The sequence below is a fragment of the Alternaria ethzedia genome (assembly GCF_023757985.1).
Source record: "Alternaria ethzedia strain BMP 0044 chromosome Unknown scaffold_22, whole genome shotgun sequence".
In the NCBI taxonomy this organism is placed as follows: domain Eukaryota; kingdom Fungi; phylum Ascomycota; class Dothideomycetes; order Pleosporales; family Pleosporaceae; genus Alternaria; species Alternaria ethzedia.
This window is the reverse complement of record NW_026056215.1, coordinates 203649-221425: the sequence shown is the minus strand read 5'-3', so window position 1 is coordinate 221425 and position 17777 is coordinate 203649. Positions and strand designations below refer to the sequence as shown.

Sequence of the window (17777 nt, the reverse complement as noted above, 5' to 3'; positions counted from 1 at the left end):
CTTCGCCGCGGGGAAGAAAGGTGGGAGGTTATACGTTGCAGTAGAAAACCTCGATAGAAGAGAAGAGAGTGATCGGGAATCTATCCCAGAGAAAAAGCGGTGAATAGGTTGTCGGTCGAAACCGTGGTCCTTTGAGCGTTGAAATGCGAGGGCGGTTTCGTAGTAATGTACTTGGATCGAGCTACCCTGTCCCGGACTTATTTGACACCTGGTCTTTCTCCAAAGGACAGTTTGACGTTATAGCATCAACGCAACGTCACATGTAGAGACGGTTGTTTGATGAAAAGCTTAATTCACTGCTGCCTGATACTTCTTTTAGACTGAGGACATTTGGTCTTATCTAGTAATCGTGTCGAGTCCTCTGTATGCCCTTCGAGATCCTTTGAGCAATCTGGCCAATCACAGCGTCAGGAAAACCGTCTTCGCCGCAATGCAGCAGCGCGACCATGTCCTCCGCCTGCTTGCAGCAATGTTCGACTGCGTCTGATGCCTGCAGCATGGCATATACGCCTGAAGCATTTCACACAATGGTTATGTCCCAGCTGTTCAGATATACAGCCACCGTGTTCTCTTGCCATACTACCGGTCCATCATATCCCACGGTTAAACTCCACCATGCCATCCTTGCCACCGCGCTGATGAAACTCGGGTTCGAGCGACTGCGCACTGACAGCCTGGCGTTGCGGGAACGCAGCCAGCGCAAGAGGCAGCGCGAAGATGGATGTCGTGAAAATGAGTCCTGATTGCGCGTTAGCCATCATCCCACAAACACATTTCACATCGACTCACCCAGATTCACCGGCGTCACCATCCTAGGCCTCTGCTTAAGCCACTCTGTCTTCTGCAACTTCACAAGCAGGAGAGGCGGCAGCACCATAATAGGCGTCGCATTGAGCACGCGACTTAGCGCCGTCTCTCCCACAGCGAGTGTAGCTGCCTTCTTGCTCTTGCCCAGTGGCTTGACCTCCATGTCTCCTGTGTCTACTCTGCGTCGCTCGGCTTCCGACAGCGCGGGGTAGACGTCGATGCCCTGTCTGATTTCCTCACCGCGCATGAGAAACACGTTGAGCGCACCAGCTGTAGCGACAGCCGCGAAGGGCACTAATCGGCCAGCGATGACTTTTGCGTTGGGCGACAGGCTCTTGAGGCGGGGCACCAGCGCGTTGAGACCGAGTGCGACACCGCATGATGCGCTGACGGCGAGGAGGTAGGATTGGACGATTGTCGAGGTGGAGAGCGGGATCGACTTGTTCGCGTTGGAGAAGTTGATTCCGACGTTGACCGACTGGTTCGTGACTTGCCATCCTAGTGTGCCCGCTGTCTGTACACACTTAGTATACCGCTCATTTTTAGTACGATGGCTTCTCATACCCCAAGACCCGGTGTAAGCATGCCAGCCGTGACAATCAAGTTTGTCAGGACAAAAGACGACATGCGGAAAGGCAGAAAGACTGGCTGGCCCGTGTCTTCACTCTGTCAGCGTCTCCCCCTCATCATGCGACCGCGCCGGTTGTAGTACCTGGGTGTATGGTAGAATCGATTATCTTCTTCGCATTCCACAGCTCAGGTGTCATCTCTGGTATCTTGCCCGTCTTGTATGCGGTGACGAGTTTCTTTGCATTTTCGAGGCCGGCCGACGAGGTGAGGAGGGTTCTGTTGCGCATTGGTTAGCAATGATCATAGAATGACTATAGAGACATGAACAAGCAATGGAAAAGCTCAAGGTCGTGGTACTCACCACACCCATTATCCCCAAGAAAACATCATCGTCCCACGCGCGCAGTATCTCACCTCGGATCTGATATGTTTGCTGAGTGCTGCACGCGACCCCAGTACGTCCCTAGATTGTACTGCGAGACTGGCAGGTCGCGGTTTCCTGGTAGCGAGGACGTCATGTTGACAGAATCTGAGGATGTGGAAGCCGCGATTGAAGCAAGGAAGCTTCAACGGCACGCGAGTTTGCGAGGATGAGTGTTCGTGTGGGTAAATCTGTAGGGCGCGACGATATCGGCGATGATGCGAAGCGGGAACTAGCGATAAGCGCGATAGGTTCATTTCATCCATGGATATCTCTAGATACTAGACATCAGGCTCTACATCCAGCCTCTACATTTCGCGCATTCTACATTATATAACAGCCGCGCGCGTCCATGCAAGAACGCTGTAAATCATGACAAGAAACCGGCCAATGCTGAAAACAAGCGCTTTTATGCATCAAATCCAGCCCAATCCACCCCATATCCCATCCCTCATTGTCGATACCTCATTTCTTCTTCTTATTCTTCTTCCCGTTGTCCGACGCCGACGTTCCTAATATATCATCGAAAGTCTTGTTAGGATCGTGATTGCTCGCCGGCCTCAAACTCGGGCTCCCCATGGGCATCGGCGGCGCAACACCAGGCGGCAGCGGCAAAGCCTCCAACCCCAAATTCATAACGCTTTCCCGCCTTCGATCCGGGCTCTGACTCCGCGCACGCGCAGCCGCACCAGGATCAAGAAGACCAGGTGGCGGCGGTAACGGACTCGCATTCGCATTGAGTTCCTGCATCGCGGCGTTGAGCAAAGTGTCGTCTGCAGCCCACTGCTGAGCCTTCTTCCAGCAGTGCGAGCGACGGAATGTGCCTTCGACGCCGTGCTCGACGACGTCGGTGGGTAAGGACACGACTTGCGCACCGCCTGCGACTCCGAACCAGGTTCGCGAGCGGGTTGTGTCTTCTCGGGCCCAGGGGACGCCGCTGCGTGGGACTTCGCAGAGGAAGTATTCTACGCCTTCGGTGAAGCGCACGCCGGGTGCGTCGACGACTAACATGGGTAGGGACTGGATTACGGCGTATAGGAAGAGCCATTGGCCTGATCGCATGTCCCACATGTCGTCCATGTTTGAGCCGGTGGCTTGCTTGAACTCGAATGTGCGGAATGCTTCTAGGAAGGGTGTTTGTTGCTCGGCATCGGCATTGTGCGATTGCTTCAGTAGCTTGGCGACCTCGTCCTTGTGCAGCTTCTTTCCGCGCGCCTTTGCGTCTTTCTTCGCGTCGCCGGTCTTCGCGTTCTGTGAGATGGGGTAGAGTGGTAGGTCAAAAGGAATTGGTGGCGCGACTGGTGGTGTGCTGCGGTCGTATTCGCTCAGAACCTTCCTCAGCGCACGCGCAACAACGGATTCGATGTCTGTTCCTTCGTCTTCTGCGATAAAGCCGTCCGCAGTGCGATTCGTCAAGTTCTTCCTATCCACGAGGAGATCATACAGACTAGCCATGTCGCGATAGATCTCTAGTAAGACCAGTCGGTTAAGGCCACTTGTAGTCAGGTTGTTCTTCTTCGACTTGGCTTTTGGTAGCCATGAGCCGTATTTGTGCCTGTAGTAGTCCATGACGAAAGACTTGATAGTCATAAAGGCAGCCCTCCACTTCTTGAAGCTGATGACCTTGCCCTCGCTTGCCATTGCGCTGTTCATAATGCCAGAGAAGATATGCGGAAACTCAAAGTCCTTGAGCTTGTGATTGATGGTTTGCTCGCGGTTTTCAAGATCCATAGCAGCTCGGGCAAGTCGCGTAGAACTCTTTGGGCTGATCATGCCAAATTTAGGCGAGTCGAGTTCTTTGACGCTGTTGTACTTTCCGGCAGCGTGGACGAAACCCTCGGTGTATAGTGCCATCGAGCGCAACTTTTCTCCTAGCACAATGGCTTCTATAGTCTTCTCGCGGCTGTGGCGGACGTCTGCGAGGGTCAACTCGTCAACGTAGCAGTCAAAGCTCGACGCAGCAACCTCGCCAAAGGTGGATCCGTCGACGTTGGAAAAGGCATAGTGCGACAATATGTCTCCAATCCGCAGGAAGATGTCGAAGATGTCTGAGTGACGCTCGGTAGCGACCAGCGACTGTCCGATGAGGAAGGCGAAGAAGTTGCGGTAGGTAACCAATGTGTCGGTATCGTTCGCGTCGAGTCGGGGCTCGTGAGGGGTGATGGCAGAGTCGGAACTCAGGGAGATGGGCATGTACAGATGCTTCTCCGTGTACTCGTCCTCCAGGGCGTCGCTTAGCGCTCTGGACCCCTTGGATATGGATTCATCCGAGCTTCCTATCTGGCTCTGGTCGGGCGATGCAGTGCGCGACTGTTCGCCAAATGGCTCTCGTGACACGCGTCGCGATGTGCGGTCGGCCAGGTCGAGCGGAGGCACGTTCGCGTCGCTGTAGAGGCTGCCGTGGACGAGGCGGGTGAGCAGGTGCGATGCTGCGTATACGGACGAGTCGATGCGGAAGGAAGGGCCCTTGTCGGAGGTGCGGGGGAAGAGGTAGACAAACGTGTCTCCAGCGTCGTCCCAGAGTTCAGGGACCTTTCATCTTGTCAGCGTTGGTATGATATTCTGAGCAGCCGCAGACTACCTTTTCGCCGTTCAGCAGGAACGTCAGGTTGTATGGCACCTTGCCCTTGTGTCCGACGATCCATGCCAGCGGACTCGCATTGCCTTGTGGTGCGCCAGACGCAGCGTCTACTCCCTCAATGCCGCCGGGTGGGCCGCCAAATAGACCGCTCTTCCTGCGCAGCTTCTTCAGTTTCCCTTCGGATGGGTCTAAGCTCGGCGTTCCGGGTCGGCTACTCGCTGGTGACGATGCGCGCGACGGCACCTCCAGCGGCGGAGGTGGCTCGAGGGGCTCAAGATCGGCAGGCACGACCGGCTGGATGGTGGGGTTGGAGAGGGACACCGCGCGTGGTGACTGGGCGGCGGGTGGAGGATATTCGGGCGTGAGGTGTGTCGCTGAAGAGAGGCGGTTGCGCACTTTGGTCAAGCGGCTGCTGGACTCTGATGACGCAGGGGTTGGGCTCAGCTTCGCATTATTCGTAGACCCTGACGGCTCGGACGACCCAGACGATCCGAACAAACTCGACAGCCGACGAGCAGACTTCTTCTTGTCTCCCAGCATGGCGAGGCGATCTAGTAGTTGTCTATGCGGCGCGGGAGGAGCAAGAGTTGGGGTATCGTGAAGCGTAGGAAAATATACTATGCGCGCCGCAACATGGGTTTGACACAACAGCAAACACGAGCACCACACATGCAGGGCCCCGGGCACCGGTCAGTTAGTATATGTCGAAAGGGACTGAAAAGCTTAGTGAAGGGACTAGGTGTTTAGGTGATCTATATTTGAGCTGTCGCAGATCCGCAGTGTCGTAACCATGCTAGTGCACGAGTAACGTCAAAGGTCGGGTGGCCACAACGTGGGTCGTTCTCTACATCTGTCATTGGCTTTGCTCTGACGCCTTGGGGTGCATTTACACCTTGGTATGGCCGGCCGGCCACTCAGCGGCCTCTTTGACGTCCAAAAGACCCTTTGCCAGCGCTGGCTGTGACTTGCAGCACCTGCGCCTCATGCTGCGGGCATGCTGCGGGCAAGGCCCACCTCATCCACGGAAGCTGGGAGCGGACCCATGCGCAGCCGTGTCGTGCCAGAGACGACTGTTTCGAGTTGCCCGGCTTTCAAATGTGTAACGGTCGATGAATACTGTGCGATACTACCACGAGTGAATTTATTCAGCTGCAGCTGACATGTCGTGTTTTCGTGACCATTTGCAGCATCGGTAGAACTATCGACAGCGCCGGCCGCATCGATGAGGTCTTTAGCGAGCGGATGACGTACCATCCCTAATCGATAGCGTCCACCCGAGGCCTCGTCGCTGTCATACACACGTGCTGGAGGCGCGCCCTACGTTGATATGAGCATGGCAATGACAAAACGCATGCACGCTTCATTCAATTGCTGCCAACAGACCGATCTTCGAATCTCGCATCTGATATAATCGCGGCACTCTCACGTTATTACGGCTGGCCTGAGTCCACTCAGCCCCATACCTGCGCACCAGCCACTTCGGTACGCAGCCGTGTTCCGACGCCGCCACGGCTTCATCAGCATCCAATACAGCATCCAATATGGGCGGCGGCCAAACTATCGCGGACCAGATACTCAAGACATTCGCCCTACCGGACGTCGTCGGCTCCAAGACTAGCTCCAAGAAGCTGATCAATCTGCTGAGAGGGCACGTGCCCCTGCCATTCATGCAAACCCGCTACCCTTTTGGGACATGACGCGGCCGAACAAGACGTTGCCTAGCCCAGAGTAATCGCTAACAGCACCAGATGGCCAAACGTGTCTTTACTTCCAACGCAATTGCTCGACAAAGCAGCCCATAATGTCCTCCAGAAGAAGCCCATTGCGTACCCAGCCATGTGCTATGGGCCCGATTCAGGTGACCCGCGGCTGAAGAACAATATTGCGCAATGGCTCACCACGTTCTATAAGCCCGCGGACCCGGTATCCGAAGACCGCATATGCATCTCTGGTGGGGCTTCGCAGAATCTAGCTTGCCTGCTTCAGGACTTTACAGATCCGGTGTATACACGGAATGTGTGGATCGTCGCTCCGGCGTATATGCTTGCTTTCCGTATATTCGAGGATGCTGGGTTCCACAAAAAGCTGAGGGCCGTGCCTGAGGATGAGGAGGGGATTGATATGGCGTATCTGAGGAGTCAGATTAAGCTGAGTGAGGAAAAGGCGAGATCTGAGAGTAATGATGAGCCGGTGAGTTGCTCTGAATCTTCCGGCAGTCTGAGCTATGGTGGAGTCTACAATGATGTTCTCTCATAGTACCCTACTGAGACAACATATCTGGATATATCCCCGTATGGCTAACAACATTGCCAGCAATTCAAACCCCCAAGGCCTTCGAATAAGATCTACAAACATGTCATCTACGCGGTTCCAGGCTTCTCGAATCCTAGCTCCAAGACTATGAGTCTCAAGCGTAGAGAGGAGTTGGTACGTTTGGCGCGAGAGTACGACGCCCTTATCATTACAGACGACGTATATGACTTCTTGCAATGGCCATCAAGTCTCAGTCCTAGTACGCTGTCCATCGAGAAAGCCGGTTTGCCCCGGATTGTCGACATCGACAGATACCTGGACGGCGGCGCCGAAAGACAAGGCGCAGATGGCTTCGGCAATGCAGTCTCGAATGGATCGTTTTCCAAGATCTTCGGCCCTGGCTTGCGGACGGGTTGGTGTGAAGGAACGCCCAAGATGGCGTATGGTGTTTCGCAAACGTAAGCATATCTTTTGGATATCCCGTCATCTGTCTCTGTCGCCATGCGCTATCACTCATGCCGCGTCTGAGGTACCCGAGATCGAAACCATCGGGCTCAGATCGATCTGAGGTTATGGTGTCACAACGATGTCTCGCTCCATCCGGCATGACAGCTAACGTGTTCCAGAGGATCCAGCCGTTCGGGCGGAGCACCCAGCCAGCTGACAGCCTGCTTTGTGGCCGAGACACTGGAAACAGGAGAGCTCCAACGCTACGTGTACGACAGACTCCAGCCCACCTATGGCAATCGGTACCGTCGAATGGTGGAAGCCATCAACAAACACCTCATCCCATTGGGCGTCGAAATCCCCCAAACCGATCGCGAGGTCGTCGGCGGCTACTTCATCTGGCTAACCTTGCCATCCCCGCTAAAAGGCGCAGTGGTAGCACAACGCGCAAAGGAAGAAGAGAACCTAGCCGTCGCACAGGTGAGTACAAGCCACGATTACGTCCACGTCCCTTGTCCAGATCATGGGTAAAGCTAACCACGACGCTTGTGTAGGGCGAAATGTTCGAAGTGAGTATGCTGCTCCGCAGCCATGTGCGCCCAACTGACAGATTCAGGTACCCGGCGACACCGGCCATGAAGGCACGTCATTCAGCAACGACATCAGGGTTTGTTTTGCGGTCAGTACATATTTCTCGATTGGTTCTCCTAACCGATACTAATCGATTGCTAGTGGGAAGAAGAAGATATGCTCGCCGAGGGCATTGAGAGACTCGCCACAGTCATTAACCGCATGTTAAAGGAAGAGGCCAATGGAGGACAGTCAACTCAGAAGGCGGCTGCTCAAGAAGAAGACGCGAAGGGTCTGTGGTGATTGAGCGGAGGGAGCGAAGTGACCGGAGGAAGGAATGGCGAATGGGATGGAAGATCGCTGTCTCGAAGTGAAGAGCATCCTATCAGCCACAATCTAGATCACACGGAAATCACGCAGAAACTTCCACGACTGTAGGGACCATGTCATGTGATTCTGGTCTTGCACAATGCCATTCGTCGAAATGCAGTAATAGAGGTTGCGTTAAGCATGAGGGATCTGCGCGTTCGGGATCGCGTCGAAACGTCCCCAGGCTAGGGTGGGTGGGGGAGGCGGAGGGGAGGCGGAGGGGAGGTGGTGGATGTCTCGCGTCGTGATCTACTCCTGTCTTTCGCGCTCGACCCTGAATGGCCTTCCCGTGAGTGCTGTCTGTCTATTCGATTGGTGAATGCCTAATTACTACAGTAAAATAGATGGATTGATGCTTGTAAGGTCGCTCTGGATAGACGGACGCGGTTTCGTCGAAACACCACCACGCCCCACAGCGACACCCTGAACGAAATGAAAAGCATTATACCCGGTGTCGAGTGGCGGCGCGAAACGCAGTGACCGTTGGGTATGCACCCTCAGGCAGTCATCGGGCACAGCATAGCGTGGTAACGCCATGGTTGATGTCTTGCACTGGTGCAAAAGAAACTTTCGGAACTTGTCACGTCCAGGATAACGATCGGGGTGGTGTTCGGTTCGAGCTTTTTTGTCCGCAAGGCTCGTGCTATGTTGCGCACAACGCTCGTGAATGACACTATTTGCTATATGTCTGTGTATTATCGGCATGTGGAGGCACCAGCCAACATGTCTAAGATGCGCGTGCCGAGGCGAACAGCGACGTCGTGGTCGAGTACAATGCAGTCGTGGTGCACCACACCTTGGCATGACTCTCAAGCGCCTCTTGGATGGAGCCCGGCGCATCGCAGTGTATCCACGATCTCCTGCCGGGCCGTCGCGTCGAATTGCAGAGAAAGTCGCGCGTGGCGTTGACGCGCTGGCAAATGCTTTATCTGCGCGGCGGGCGAGCGAGGGCCTGTCGATGGCCTGGCGTTTCAGCGCCGTCTCACATGCGGGCATCGGTTGTGGCGCTACCAACCACATCCCTGATTTCCCTTCAGGAACAAACGCTCGCCTCGCCGCCTTCTACCCTCCCCATCCACTCACTGGCCATCGTCTCCCGCTTGTTTCACGCGGAGAAAGGGATACAACGGGTACAGTCTTGTGGGCCTGGCTAGTCGAGACCCTAGGTAATTTTGGACGCACGCGACGGCGGCAGGGTCACAGGCACGCAACCACGAGCCGGCACTTGTCTGCGGGCGTGGAATGCGGCTTCAAAACATGGCCGCAAGCGGTCGTCAGGAGGCAAGGGAGGAAGAGGGACTGCTTTGTGAATCGGGGAGGATGAACGCCCACGATGAAGAGATGGCAAAAGAGCTTGGGTATCACAGCGACGACGAGGATATAAAATGCCTACTCAATGCCGGGGAACATGAATCGAGCACAGCACAGCGAACATCACACCCCGGCTACCCGGAACTTGAAACAAGGCGTTTCGACAACGTTGATTGGCGCCCCGATCCTATTGTAAGTCCCCTTCCTGAATGAACCGCTGTACATATACTATGCGGCGGCGCCCCCATTCACTTTTTCCCTTCACGCAGGCGATTGTCAGCTACCAGCACTCATTGTGTGCCGTCAGTTCTTATTGTTCTCTGTCATTCATTTCTATTGTGTAGAGTCATCTTCTCACAACAACATTACTACTTTCTTCTTCCTTCGTTGCTAGCCAACCTTACCACCACTTCTGCAAACTTGCAATCTTTCTCCTCGACTATCCAACAACACTATCAACGTCCTTTGCCGGTCAACTGACAACGATACTTCCAGTCTTTCAAGTCGAGACTTTTCCAACTAGCAACTCCGAACTTCAACAAACGCACTGCCATTATGGTTGCCTTTAGCGCTGGAGCGCTTCTTTTGACGCTGCGCGTCCTCCTTTCCGCCACTCCTTCTGCTGCTGTCCCCGTCGCGCAAGCACCTACTGCTTCATACGCACCAGTCCCAGCCCCATCAGCAGCACCAGCTCCCTCGGCAGCACCGGCACCGGCAGCACCAGGTGGTGCTTCCGGCTACTGGCTTGAGACCATCAAGCGCCAGGGCCAGGCTCCCTTCAACCCTAACCCAGAGTCCTACAAGGTCTTCCGCAATGTCAAGGAGCTTGGAGCCAAGGGTGACGGGTCCACCGACGATACCGAAATCATCAACAAGATCATCGCTGACGGCGAGCGTTGCGGCGAGGGCTGTGACTCCACCACCACCACACCGGCACTCATCTACTTCCCCGCCGGTACCTACATGATCAGCAAACCCATCATTCAATACTACTACACCCAGTTCGTCGGTGACCCATTGAACATGCCTGTTCTCAAAGCCACCGCGGACTTCGAGGGAATGGGTTTGATCGATGCCGATCCCTACATCCCAGGCGGCGACGGCGCCAACTGGTACACCAACCAGAACAACTTCTACCGCCAGGTCCGCAACTTCGTCATCGACATCTCGGCTACCAAGGCTGCCGCTGGTATCCACTGGCAGGTCTCCCAAGCCACCAGTCTCCAGAACATTGTTTTCGAGATGGCTAAGGGTGACGCCGGCAAGGACCAGAAGGGTATCTTCCAGGACAACGGCTCCGGTGGTTTCATGACCGACCTGACCTTCAACGGTGGTGCCATTGGCGCCTTCATGGGCTCCCAGCAATTCACCATCCGCAACATGACCTTCAATGACTGCGGTACCGCCATCTTCCAGAACTGGAACTGGCTCTTCACTTACAAGAGCATCTTCATCAACAACTGCCAGGTCGGTCTTGACATGGCCAACAGCCCCGCCAACCAAACTGTCGGCTCTGTTCTTCTGCTCGACAGCAAGTTCACCAACACTCCCATCGGTATCAACTCGTCTTTCACCGAGAACAGCATTCCCACCACTGGCGGCACTCTCATCCTTGACAACTGCGACTTCACCGGTTCCGAGAAGGCTGTCATTGGTGCTACGGGTAACACTATCCTTGCGGGTGGCAAGAAGGTCGAGACCTGGGCTCAGGGTAACGCTCTCGCTGCCGGCGCACAGCTCGGTCGTGTCCAGGGTGATGTCAACGGTGCACCCGCGAAGCCCCAGAGCCTCCAAGGCCTCAACGGCTGGTTCGAGCGCAGCAAGCCCCAGTACGAGAACGTCGACGTCTCCAAGTTCGTCAGCCTCAAGTCTAAGGGTGCCAAGGGTGACGGTGCTACCGATGACACTGCCGCTATCCAGGCTGCTATCGATGGTCTCCAGGAAGGCGAGGTTCTCCACGTCGACCACGGTGCCTACCTCATCACCAAGACTGTCGTCGTCCCCGCTGAGAAGAACGTCAAGATGGTTGGCGAAGTGTACAGCACTTTCTTCATCACCGGCGAGTTCTTCTCCAACATGGACGACCCCAAGCCTGGTTTCCAGATTGGTGCTAAGAGCGGCGACAAGGGTTCTTTCGAGGCCTCTGACCTCATCATCGGTACTCAAGGCCCTGCTCCCGGTGGTATCTTGATGGAGTGGAACATCAACGCCGAGAACGGTGCCGCCGGTCTCTGGGACGTCCACTTCCGTGTCGGTGGCTACGCCGGAACCAAGCTCCAGTCGTCCAACTGCAAGAAGAACCCCGACGCGACCCACGAGCCCAACCCAGAGTGCATTGGTTCCTTCATGCAACTCCACATCACCAAGAACTCCAACGGCTACTTCGAGAACGTCTGGCTCTGGACCGCCGACCACGAGCTCGACCAAGACGACCACTCCCAGATCGACATCTACAACGGCCGCGGCATGCTCGTCGAATCCCAAGGCCCCGTCTGGATGTACGGCACCGCCTCCGAGCACTCCCAAATGTCTCAATACCAGTTCTCCGGCGCCAAGGACATCTTCTACGGCGCCATCCAAACCGAGACACCCTACTACCAGCCCAACCCCACCGCCGCCGTCCCCTTCACCAAGAACGACAAGTACTTCGACCCAGACATGAGCCAAGCCAAGGCCGCCTGGGCCGTCCGTGTCACCGACGGCAGCGACAGCATCTGGTCCTACGGCGCGGGTACCTACTCGTTCTTCCAGAACTACGACCAAGACTGCGTCGTCGGTCAGAACTGCCAGCAAGACATGAACGAGATCGCCAACTCGACAAACGTCAACTGGTTCGGTCTTAGCACCAAGGCGTCTGTCAACATGATCACCATGGGTGGTCAGGGTCTAGCCAAGGACGAGGATAACCGCTCTAACTTCTGCGCTACCCTTGCTATCTTCGCTTCGGGATAGATACCTTCTTCCTTTCCTCTGCGACAACACTACGTGGATATCCTTGATGGATCTTCATTGACATAGACACTTTTTCTCTTCTTTTCCCTTTGGGGACCTTGTTTTTTTTTAACGAACATGTATATTTTGTTGTTCTGTCTTTGTCCCATGTAAGAGGCGGGATGTCACACTCGCTTGAAAGATACGCTGTATGAAGTCGAGAAGCATTATTTATACCCCTGGGCAGGATGGAGGAGTTTGGGCCGGATCCTTTTCTTTTGAGTCGAGTTGATAAGATAGATGATGAATCGATATCTTGTGATATTATCAGTGTTTGAATCCTCTGCTTGTGATGTCTTTTTGATATTCTGAACAAGATGATTGTTCACGGTGGTAAGGTGAGAGTATGTGGATAGTGTTGATGTTAACGTGTGAGGCCCTCGCCAAAACTCACCTCCCCGCGCGCACGTCCTCGGGAAAAACTTCCCCGCTCAGAATCTCGCAGCTCAACCTTCTACAAAACCTACGCCTTCCACACAACCACCCCACCACATCTCTCACGTGCGCAAACATGTCTGACCCGTCAGACGAATCCACGCGACCGGCGAAACGCGCGCGCCTCGACGATAATGCCGCTCCCTCGCTCTCCACCACATCAACCGCAGCTCCGAATACAGCTCCGATTCCCACGGCCTCGATTCTCTCGGCACCAGCAACCATTGACACGGATCTGGAGCGCGAAGTACGCGCCGGTATCACCGAATATGTGTGCCCGGATAATCTGGGCTTTACCGGGGTGCTGAAGCAGAGGTATACGGACTTTTTGGTCAATGAGATTGGGTTGGATGGACAGGTGCTGCATTTGAAGAGCACGGAGGTGGTGGATAAGAAGAAGGCTGGGAAGGAGGACGTGGAGAAGACGAATGGTGCGGGTGGAAAGAAGCCTGAGAGTACGGCTGCGACTGAGGAGAAGGTCGATGCTGTTATGCAGGATGCGGGAGTTGCTGGTGAAACTACGCTTGCGGTGCCCGAGCCGGTAAAGGTGGAAGATGCGCCGAAGGAGTCGGAGAATGATGGAGAGGAGATTATTGGGAAACCGCCTGCAGCCCAGGAAGAGCCTGAAGAACAGGTAGGTGGTCTGTACGCATACATGTTGCGCAAATGCTAACACGTACAGTTGCCAGAAGAAGATCGCAATATCCTACACTCGATATTCGGCGAACAGACTACCGACGAGATCGTAAAGCTTGTCCGCCAAGTACGGAGAAAGGAATCGCGAAAGGCAAAAGACTTCAAAGCCGTCATATCGTCGCCCATAACCGATAAGGACAAGCGCACCCAGGCTCACCAGAGTCTACGTCGGATCTTTCCTAACCTCCTCGAGAGTGCAATGGAGGAGAATCAGACCATACGCATCAAGGCGACTCCACCAGCGGAGCGCAAAAAGAAGAAGGGCAAGGGTGGCGCAAAGGATCGCGAGAACCAGGGAGGCCGACGCGGAGGTCAAGATTGGGAGGAGCTTGGTGGAGAATACCTGCACTTCAATCTGTACAAGGAAAACAAGGATACAATGGAAGTTGTAGGGTTCCTTGGAAGCAAGCTCAACTGCGGCGCCAAAGGCTTCGGCTTCGCAGGCACAAAAGACAGACGAGCATGCACCGTCCAACGAGTCTGCGTCAAGCGCCAACTCGCCCAGCGCATCCAGAACTTCAACAAGATCCTGTTCAACGCCGCTGTAGGAGACTTTGAGTACCGCCACAACGACCTAAAGCTAGGAGACCTACTGGGCAACGAGTTCACCATCACCCTCCGAGACTGCCATTTCCAGAGCGAAGAAGGACTAGACTTTGCTCAGCGAAATAAATTGGCCCACGACGTAGTCAGCAAAGCCATCACCGACTTCTCCCAAAAAGGCTTCATCAACTACTACGGCCTCCAACGCTTCGGCTCCTTCGCCGCCAGCACCGACGCCATCGGCCGCAAGATGCTCCAAGACGACCTCCAAGGCGCCGTCGAAGACCTCCTCGCATACAGCGACACCGCCCTCGCCTCTGCCCTAAACCCGTCCGAGTCCACAACCCTAGTCTCGCAAGACGACCGCAACCGCGCGCACGCCCTGCACATCTGGAAAACCAAAGGCTCCGGCACCGAAGCCCTCGACTTCCTGCCCCGCAAATTCACCGCCGAACGAAACATAATCCAGCATCTAAGTTCGCGCAACAGTAAATCAGGCCGCTATGACCGCAAAACAGACTGGCAAGGCGCGCTCATGACGATACCGCGTACACTCCGTTTAATGTACGTCCACGCCTACCAATCCCTCGTCTGGAACAGCGTAGCCGGCAAACGCTGGGCCACACACGGCGACAAAGTCGTCCCCGGCGACCTCGTCCTCGTAAACGAACACCGCGATAAAGAGGTGGGAAGTACGGAGAAAATGCCAAAAGCAACCCACGACCAAGACGGCGAACCCATCATCGATCCCTCCGGCGCCGACTCATCCCTTGCGCCTGACGCGGATTTCGAACGCGCGCGTCCGCTTACTGCGGCTGAAGCTGCGAGTGGGGAGTATAGTATCTGGGACGTTGTGCTTCCGCAACCGGGCTTCGATGTCGAGTATCCTAGAAATGAGATTGGAGAGTACTACAAGACTTTTATGGGGAGTGAGAAGGGTGGGGGCTTGGATCCGTATAATATGCGCCGTAGCTGGCGGGAAGTCAGTCTAAGCGGGGGTTACAGAAAGTTCCTAGCCAGACCACTCCAGCCGCTGGAATTCGAGGTTCATAGTTATAGGAAGGTGGATGAGCAGTTTGTTCAAACAGATCTGCAAAGCCTGGGCCGCGAGCGGGATGTTGGGAAGAAGGATGCGGCGGGCAAAGAGGATGAGAAGAAAGAAGAGGGTGCGGATGCGCAGATGGAAGATGGAGAGGAGAAGGAAGAAGCGGCTGAAGAAGAGGAGAAGATTGCTGTGGTGATTAAGTTGCAGTTGGCGAGTAGCCAGTATGCTACTATGGCCCTGCGGGAGCTGATGAAGGCGGGGGGTGTTAAGGCATACAAGCCGGAGTTTATGGGTGGGAGATAGGTGATGAGGATGCGGGATCGTTGGTGATCATGGTGAAAAGCAACGAAAGTCATGGTCATATGTTTTGTACAAAAAGGAGGTAAAATGTGATGGTGGGATATGATATATTGTAATGATGTATGAACACGAATCGAGAATTGTCCGTCGGAACTTGAACGGGATATAGTCATTTATGTGTTCGGGTGGGGTGGTGGCGGACGTCTCTCTTCTGGGTGGGTGTTACTATAGAATGCGGAGCCTTTAGTTTGAGGAGGTAGGTACTTCTCGCCCACTACCCCATACTTCACGACGCCATCGTACCATACTGCAAGGCATGCCATGCCATGTCAATAGTCGCATCCCCCTTTCCTTGTAACTGGTACTGGTACAACTGAAAACCTTCTTCCGCCGTGTTTACCCGTAGTACAAGATTCACTACTTCCAACTAACGGTGAAGCTTAGCGTTGACAAACCGGGTGGCGGGCCGTCCATGTCACAATCCAGCACATGGTTTGCAGTCTAGGGACACCGAGAATACTGTCTTGACGATCTTAGTTATTAGATATGAAGATATGCAGTTGGCTTAGAATACATTGGGGTATAAAACTAGTTTTTCTAATCGTCCATCTAACGACTGGTTTTGATCTCCACGAATGAAAAAGGAAAGGCGTAGCGTCGTTACGGTCGTGTCTGTGTATATGTACAAATATCGAGCAAAGCATGAGGGTTTCTCACACAGCATCCCCCGCATCCATATACCTCGGCGGCGAAACCGGATGTGAAAGTGGATTGCCATAATTGATGTCTTCGCTCGTGGGCCGGCTGCGGTGCAGTAGAGCGCGACTGAGGCTGAGACGCGACGGTTGGCGTGGTTTCTTCTCCTCCGGCGCCTTCCATAAAGGGAGGTCTGTTGCGTCGGACGAGGTGCGAGCGAGGATAGGGTCTGCGCTGCTACGTTTCGTGTAGCCCATATCCGATGGAAGAGGTGTTGCCGCGGTGTTTGGGCGCGTAATGGTCTTTGCTTCGTACATCGATTCCAGTTTCGGTGATGAAGAGGTCTTGCTTTCAATGCCGTTATATTGGATACCCAGCTCCGCGAGTAGAAGATTATTTTGCGGCGTAGCATGCAAGTTGAGTTGGGAGAGTGAGTGATTCGTCGTTCGTGGAGATGCTCGCGTGCTCTTCATTGTGCCGCTCCTGCTTCCGTCCCTGGTGGTCATGTCGCGTGCTCTTGAGATTCCCATCTTCATGAGTGGGCGGAGGGTTGCCATGCAGCCGACGATGATGCATGTGCCGCATTCGACAGTACTCCATATGGACACGTTGGTCACGTCCCAGAAGAAGTCTTCGAGTTCTGTTAGACCGGTTATGTAAGGGAAGCGGATTCCGGAGCAGATGCAGCCACTGTGATATGTTAGTAGAGAGGTTTGAGAGTGGATTTGGTGGAGACGTACAGAGCTGCAAGGGATAGGATAAAGCCGACGGAGAATTTGTGCCGCAGATCCATGTTGGCGTACCATAGAATGGGGATGGGTAATAAGAAGAAGACGACGTCTGTCAATGTACTAAAGGTCGCTGTGGAGTACTTCGTAAGCTTGTGTGTAAATAATTCATTCGCGCCACATACCTTGTTGATAGGCAAAGAAATAGTCGACCTGCCGCGATTGGCAGCGACCGATGATCTCGTTGACTGCGTACTTCTCCAAGTTGGGTCCGCATCGGAAGATGACGTAGAAGAATGCAGACATCGATGACACAATGTTGGCAGCGACGGTCACGTAGATGATGATGAAGTGACTGCGCCTGACGACGATGCGGGAGAAGAAGATGGCTAGAGAAATCTTGACCAGCATGATTGCCATGAGATAGCCGGTCTCTCTCACAATAACCCACTGCAATGGTTAGTATGGTTCGCAAGGACAGGATCAGAATACTTACTTTTGTCACCTTCTGCAACTCGTCCGCGCTGGTGATCTCGCTCGTTCCACCAGATGCTTCAACCAACCAAACTGATCCGCAGAACAAAGTGAACGTCAACTGCTAATGTTAGTTAATGATCACTTGGCAGCGGTGACAAAAACCTACACCGGCAAGTAGCATGACCACATCATCCCAGCCAAAACTACGGATAATACATGTGCGAGTCCATATCCTGAGTAGGATGAAGATCCAGGATACAACCAGGAAGGCAATGGTAATCCGTTGTTGCTGTTCGGCGGCCATCGCCAGGTCGGCTGAGCTGTGCGTCATGGTGTCGATGTCGAGAGCACGACCAAGTGTCAAGCTGACGGAAAGCAAAGTTGCGCAGTGGTATCAAACGAGAGTAGCGTGTTGCTCGAAGAGAGCAACGTATGGTCGTTCATGAGAAAGATACAACAAGAAACGGCGGGACCTGCATCGAAGGGAAGAACCGGTTTAGTATCCCGCATCATTATGTTGAGTCGAGTTTGGTTGAC

At 54.3% G+C, this 17777-nt stretch overlaps 6 protein-coding genes across 6 annotated transcripts; 3 read left to right on the top strand and 3 right to left on the bottom strand.

Moving 5' to 3' along the window:
• Nucleotides 1-590: 590 nt before the first annotated feature.
• On the bottom strand, nucleotides 591-1895 carry J4E87_007729 (uncharacterized protein; the record flags this gene model as incomplete). Its single annotated transcript, XM_049379323.1, has 5 exons — nucleotides 591-739; nucleotides 790-1321; nucleotides 1372-1466; nucleotides 1520-1653; nucleotides 1891-1895. The coding sequence occupies 5 exons, from the start codon at nucleotides 1893-1895 to the stop codon at nucleotides 591-593; spliced, it is 915 nt and encodes a 304-aa protein (XP_049230897.1).
• Nucleotides 1896-2263: 368 nt separating this feature from the next.
• J4E87_007728 (uncharacterized protein) lies at nucleotides 2264-4919 on the bottom strand (the record flags this gene model as incomplete). The annotated part of the gene is made up of 2 exons (XM_049379322.1): nucleotides 2264-4330; nucleotides 4380-4919. The coding sequence occupies 2 exons, from the start codon at nucleotides 4917-4919 to the stop codon at nucleotides 2264-2266; spliced, it is 2607 nt and encodes an 868-aa protein (XP_049230896.1).
• A 1001-nt stretch (nucleotides 4920-5920) lies between these two features.
• On the top strand, nucleotides 5921-7952 carry J4E87_007727 (uncharacterized protein; the record flags this gene model as incomplete). Its single annotated transcript, XM_049379321.1, has 7 exons — nucleotides 5921-6031; nucleotides 6192-6569; nucleotides 6693-7090; nucleotides 7259-7559; nucleotides 7634-7648; nucleotides 7696-7758; nucleotides 7812-7952. The coding sequence occupies 7 exons, from the start codon at nucleotides 5921-5923 to the stop codon at nucleotides 7950-7952; spliced, it is 1407 nt and encodes a 468-aa protein (XP_049230895.1).
• A 1323-nt stretch (nucleotides 7953-9275) lies between these two features.
• J4E87_007726 (uncharacterized protein) lies at nucleotides 9276-12281 on the top strand (the record flags this gene model as incomplete). The annotated part of the gene is made up of 2 exons (XM_049379320.1): nucleotides 9276-9521; nucleotides 9825-12281. 2 exons carry the CDS (start codon nucleotides 9276-9278, stop codon nucleotides 12279-12281), a joined length of 2703 nt encoding a protein of 900 aa, XP_049230894.1.
• Nucleotides 12282-12831: 550 nt separating this feature from the next.
• On the top strand, nucleotides 12832-15342 carry J4E87_007725 (uncharacterized protein; the record flags this gene model as incomplete). Its single annotated transcript, XM_049379319.1, has 2 exons — nucleotides 12832-13389; nucleotides 13438-15342. The coding sequence occupies 2 exons, from the start codon at nucleotides 12832-12834 to the stop codon at nucleotides 15340-15342; spliced, it is 2463 nt and encodes an 820-aa protein (XP_049230893.1).
• Nucleotides 15343-16052: 710 nt separating this feature from the next.
• J4E87_007724 (uncharacterized protein) lies at nucleotides 16053-17571 on the bottom strand (the record flags this gene model as incomplete). Its single annotated transcript, XM_049379318.1, has 5 exons — nucleotides 16053-16725; nucleotides 16776-16875; nucleotides 16949-17213; nucleotides 17260-17358; nucleotides 17407-17571. 5 exons carry the CDS (start codon nucleotides 17569-17571, stop codon nucleotides 16053-16055), a joined length of 1302 nt encoding a protein of 433 aa, XP_049230892.1.
• Between the last annotated feature and the right edge of the window lie 206 nt (nucleotides 17572-17777).